The sequence below is a fragment of the Bufo bufo genome, chromosome 10 (genome assembly GCF_905171765.1).
Source record: "Bufo bufo chromosome 10, aBufBuf1.1, whole genome shotgun sequence".
Classification (NCBI taxonomy): domain Eukaryota; kingdom Metazoa; phylum Chordata; class Amphibia; order Anura; family Bufonidae; genus Bufo; species Bufo bufo.
Genome location: NC_053398.1, coordinates 57,403,286 through 57,409,070, shown reverse-complemented (window position 1 = coordinate 57,409,070; position 5,785 = coordinate 57,403,286). Strand labels below are relative to the sequence as shown.

The 5,785-nt window shown below is 45.1% G+C and overlaps 1 protein-coding gene across 1 annotated transcript; it reads right to left on the bottom strand.

Annotated features, from left to right (window-relative positions):
* Positions 1-32: 32 nt before the first annotated feature.
* On the bottom strand, positions 33-1,680 carry LOC120980043. Its single transcript, XM_040408912.1, has 3 exons — positions 1,673-1,680; positions 465-1,476; positions 33-44 (listed from the first exon to the last, which is right to left on the bottom strand). The coding sequence occupies exons 2-3, from the start codon at positions 1,467-1,469 to the stop codon at positions 33-35; spliced, it is 1,017 nt and encodes a 338-aa protein (XP_040264846.1). The 5' UTR covers positions 1,470-1,476; positions 1,673-1,680.
* Positions 1,681-5,785: the final 4,105 nt, after the last annotated feature.

The window sequence follows — 5,785 nt, the reverse complement described above, 5'->3', positions numbered from 1 at the left end:
ACACCTAAATAGCTGACACAAGAAAGACATAATTAAAAATCCCTCTACGGGAAAGACAAGTAAAATACATCATAAAATAATTGAGCCAGCCAAAAGAGAGGCAGCCCTCAAGAGTATTATATTAAACCTAAAAGCACCCAAAGGTGGAGACATGCCTGCGAACAGACAAGAAAACACCCATGGGCATACGCATACACACAGAATATGTATATCTATCTAAAGGAACACAAAAATACAACCAAATTTAGAGCTCAAAATAAAAGATGAAAGAAAAAGGACGAATACAAGCCATGAATGTGGCCCCAAAAGCATTACGGCAGAAAGGGGGCAAAGCTTAAACCCTCATTTAAACCATGAGGGGTGACAGTGTGTAATTGGAAAATCCACCTAGCCTCACGTTGGGCTAAGAGGCGTTTCCAATTGCCACCCCTGCTGCCCGCAAAAACCCTGTCGATCCCTCTTACCTGGAGCAAAGAGCTATCACTGGCATGGTATGTCTTGAAATGGCGAGGGATGGTCTTTAGGGCGGTGTCATCTTCCTCAGTCGCAGCTGACTGTATCCCCAGCACATGTTCTCTCGTACGACGCCTCAGTTCTCGTGATGTGAGACCAACATATAGAAGCCCGCAGGGGCAACTGGCAACGTAGACCACCCCGGTGGTGCTGCAGGTGATGGTATGTGTAATTTGATAGATCTTCTGTCCAGCGGAATCAGTAAAGGAGGTGGTAGTAAGGATGTTGACACATGCCACACAATTACCGCAGGGGCGACAACCCAATTTGGGACCTTTGGATCCAAAAATACGTGAGGGGGTGGCAGCCTGATGGTGGCTGTGGACTAGAACATCCCGTATATTCCTGTCACGTCGAAAAGTTAAGGATGGCCTCGGAAGTAAGTGTTGTTTCAAAATGGGGTCCATACACAAGATATTCCAATGTGTGTTTAATGATTGCAGTACTGCATTATGGCCTGAATTGTAGGTAGTGATAAAGCGTACCATGTTGTTCTGAGATTTCTTTGTCTTCGGACGTTGTTGTAAAAGGTCCTCCCTCCCAGATCGTTTGGCTCTAAAATAGCCTTTCTTCAGAGAGGATTCAGTATAGCCTCTCTCTCTAAATCTATTGGTCAACTCCTGGGCGCGCTTTTCAAACAGATCGTCATTTGAGCATATGCGTCTTAGTCGCAGAAATTGGCCCGTAGGGATCCCTTCAATCAGTCTCCGTGGATGTGCAGAGCCGGCGTGTAACAGACTATTCACTGAAGTGGGTTTACGGTGCAGGTCGGTGTAAATGAAGCCATGATGATCTACCTGTAGAAGAACGTCCAGAAAGTCCATATCTCTTCGACCGGATTTATAAGTAAGATGGATATTGAGCTGGTTCTGATTCAGGTTAGTCATGAAGGAGTCCAGTTCTCCAGTCGTACCCTGCCAAATCATGAGAACATCATCGATGTAGCGATTCCACATATATACCCTGTCAATAGAGGGAATGGGGTCAGTCAGAAAGAGACCCCTCTCCCACAGCCCCAGGAAAAGGTTAGCATAGGACGGCGCACAGGCCACCCCCATCGCCGTTCCCTGGAGCTGTAGGTAGAAGGATCCCTTAAAAACAAAAAAGTTATGCCAAAGGGCAAAATCCAAGATTTGCAGAATGAACGTAGCATAATCACCTTCGACATCAGACATGACTAGGAACTGCGACACTGCTGCCATCCCATCCTGATGGCTAATGGAGGTGTACAGTGATTCAACGTCGCAGGTGACGATGAGCATGTCATCCTCCAGTTGTATACCATTTAGCTTCCGCAGGATGTCGCCAGTATCTTTAAGGTAAGAAGGGAGATTCTCAACCAAAGGTCGTAACACGTGATCGACCAGTTTACATATTGGTTTGCATAAGTTGTTATTACCTGCGACGATCGGGCGACCTGGCGGGGTGGAAAGCTGCTTGTGCACTTTAGGTAGCAGGTAAAAGGTAGGTATCGTAGGGCAGGGCACAAGTAGACAACTGAACTCCTTCTGACTGATGGTACCTTGATCATAGGCCGAATGCAGAATCTTATTCAAGGAATCCTGAAAGGAATTAAGAGGATTAAAAGTGAGTTTCTTATAGCAGACTGGGTTCTTCAGCTGACGGAAAGCCTCCTTTTCGTATAATGTAACTGGCCAGACCACTATATTGCCCCCTTTATCGGATGGTTTAATTACCAGGTTTTTCATATTACTTAATTGCTTAACCGCTAAGCGTAGGTTACCATCCATATTGCCATGTTGAAACTTGGTGGATGCCTTGGTCAAGTCATCCGTGACCAGTTTCACAAAAATGTCAATGTTGGGATACATGTAGATAGGGGGAAATTTTTTGGATCTGGGCATCAACGTATAAGGCAGCCTACTTACTGGAGGAGGATCCTGTTCATCCAGTAGATCACATAAATCCTGTATTGCTCTTTGTTCATTGGTCAGGGGGGACGGTACAGAGTTGCCATCTTTGTGAAAAATCCTTTTAAAAACTAGATTCCTTGCAAATAAGTTCAGGTCCTTTATCGCTGTGAAAACATCAAATTTAGTGGTCGGGACAAAATTAAGACCCAGACTCAAGGCCTCAAGTTGGGCCTCAGTGAGAACAGTGTCAGAAAGATTAATTACCTGAGCTCTAGATGGGCCGGAATCACCTGTACGATATCTTTTATAAATTTTTTGATGGTTCGGTATGTCCTTTCGTTTACCCCCATACCTCGTGGAGCGGGGGGTGGCCACATCATCACCTCGTGCGCCTTCGGCATCAGTTGAAGTATAGGAGGAGACAGAGGCACTGCGGCTCCTGGGCATGGTTTTGAATTGCTGCCATCGATACACCCGCTTCTGTTCATAGTCTTGACGATCCCTCTGAAATTTGCTCGCCTTGCGGTCCTTAATAAGTTTTTCCCATGCATCATGGCTAGTCTCCATTTCATTTTTAAAGGGACTCCAATTCAGGACTGGATAATGATTGCTTTAGTTGGACATCAATCGTAGTCAACTCCTTATCCAAGGCACTCAGCATGGTCTCATTAGCTGATATCAGTAATTTAAAAAAAGTATTAGAACAGACATTACAGGCTTCCTCCCATCTGGCATTTAAATGCTCCACTTCAAGACCATAGGAGGGGAACACCTGGACCCGGAGACCCTGTGGAATTAAATCTTTTGATACATACTGTTCCATGGACGTCTTATTCCACCACATACGGAGACGTTTATGCGACAAATTTCTAAAAGAGCTCTTCAAATCACGTGTATTCCTTAGATGGTTAACATCCTGCGTGCTCTCACCATCACAGTTAAAAATAGCATTCGCCTGGGACCTAGAGGAGGCCTCACGGACTAGGAAATCCATAATGGAAAGGTCTGCAAAAGAACAAATAAATGTCCGCAGATAACAATAAGCACCAATAATAAATGACTCACAGAAGTGAGTACCCGTGCAGAGCCAGCACGTATGGTAGTACGCCAAAAAGAGAGAAATAGGGCTCGCACTCAATAATATTATGAATATATAAATTTTATTAGTGTCTCCATATGAGACAAAACACAATAAAAACACATAGACAACAGTAGATGGTGGAAAATGAGCACACAAAATGACACAGAGCACAACTAATACCTGAGATGGCAAATGGATACAAACAATGGGTGTATAAATATAGCACTAATGTGCATGTGGGCCAAATAGGATATCATCAGAAATACATGTAGTCAGGCAAAGCTATAGAGGCTAAGTGAAGGTATCATATATAGTAACCAAAATATGCATATAAAGTGCAGAGTGCAAATACATCAAAGTACATAGATAGCAGAAGCTAAGTAGTTCATTGTAAAGCCATAGACAAAGTACCTGTGTAGTGCTCCAGCAACCCCGACGTACGTTTCACGCAAGGCTTCTTCAGGGGGAGGTGTGTATGGAGGGGGGGGGCTGATAGGATGGCTTATATAGCCAAGAGAATAGCTGATGAATAGGAGGCAGCTGCAGACACTTAGGGAGCAGAACATGTGTGGCCACACAAGGAAGGGAGACGAGTGCACTCCAAGCTGGAGCGCATCGCGTCACTTCCGCGTCACTTCAGTGTTGGCGGGATCAGGGGATCGAGAAGGTCTCTTAGCTTGTTTGCTCAGAGGGAGTCCTTCAGTTCACCACTGCCCAACAGATGTTCCAGCTTCCAACTAGTGAAATATTCAACTATCTTAGGGTTAAGCATTTACTGACATTTAAATCTTCCAGAAGCCCAGCAAGGGCTGTGATCGTGGTGCCAGGAAATGGAATGGTTCTGCAGTGTAAGGGGCCACCCTTTTACCAAGGAGCAGGCTTACCAATGAGCGCTTGCCTCATGAGACTGATGGAAGCACTCATTGGTTGTTTCACTGACCAATAAGCATTAGGTGATTCACTGTTCCCCCTGTCCCAGGTGCCTCACTGTTCCTTCTGGTCCCCCGGCCAAAGTGCCTCATTGCCCCTTCTGCTTCCACCACCACAAGTGCCTGAACGGCTTCTGCTCTCCCTGCCCCAAGTGCCTCACTGTTCCTTTTGCTCTGCCCCTGCCACAAGTGCCTCACTGTTCTTTCTGCCCCCCCCCCCCCCAAGTGCCTTACTGTCCCCTCCTTCTCCCCCTGCACTAGGTGCTTCACTGTCTCTTCTCTGCACCATTGCCCCCAATGCCTCATTGTTTCTTCTCCCCCCCCTCCCCAGGTGTGGCAGGCACGACACTATGAAGTGCCTTTTGCGCTGTGGCATTAAAAGAATTTTGATATCTCTGTCCTTTTAGTCTAACCAGACTGTCTATTACTCTGTAATTCCTCTAGCGCCCTTCTATGGAAGCAGTAGGTTTAAAGAGCACACCAAATGCTTGAAATAACTTATTTATTAACTTCAACTTTTCTTTATATATAACACTGTCGCCTCCGCAGCATTATTGAAATAAATGGACTTTTGCAAGATATTCAAATTTTTTGAGTTTCACCTGTATATAACAGTTATATGACATCCAAACATGAAGTCACTGTAAATAACTCTGCTTTTGTCTTTAACACACAAACATAGGAACTGTATTAAGGTTATTGGCAGGTCTAGCTGTATAAACACACAAGCTATATTAGCAACCTAGGACAGGTCTTAGCTGGCCAGCTACACTGCCACCAAAATTACCTATAATTTTATGTTCTTAGTGGTAGGCCTTAAAGGGAGTCTTTCACCTAATCTGAGCGTTTTAAACCGCTCAGATCAGGTTATAGACTCTTTGACCCTCATTACAATGTTACCTTTGTTTTCTGTGTCCCTCATCAAGATATTGAATAAAACACTTTTTAAACGTATGCAAACGCTCAGATTAGGTAAAAGACTCCCTTTAAACATTAATTTGAGTAATTTTCCATCATGTTCTTATCTCTCAAGTGTTTGTTATCATTCAAGTAGAACAACTACCGTATCTTTCACCCCATAAGACGCACCCCCCCCCTTTCCCAAAATGGGGGGAAAATGCCCCTGCGTCTTATGAGGCGAATGCTGACAGTTTTACATCGCAGGCTGCGATGTATGCGAGAGCGGGGAGGGACTGGGAGAAGGAGCTGGGGGCCGGCAATTGCGGCGGGGCGGTGCAGTCACTGTACTATAGCCCCGCCGCTCCAGTGCTGCACTATACAAATATAAAATGTCTTATTCAATTAAAAGTGATTAAACATGCCCCCCTACTCCTAATATTACCGTACATCCTAACAGCTTCTGTAGAATGCAGGCAGGCAGGCTGGGC

Bases quoted from the DNA above. Each gene is read 5' to 3' on its own strand.
- LOC120980043 (XM_040408912.1), bottom strand. From the start codon at position 1,469: ATGTGGAATCGCTACATCGATGATGTTCTCATGATTTGGCAGGGTACG.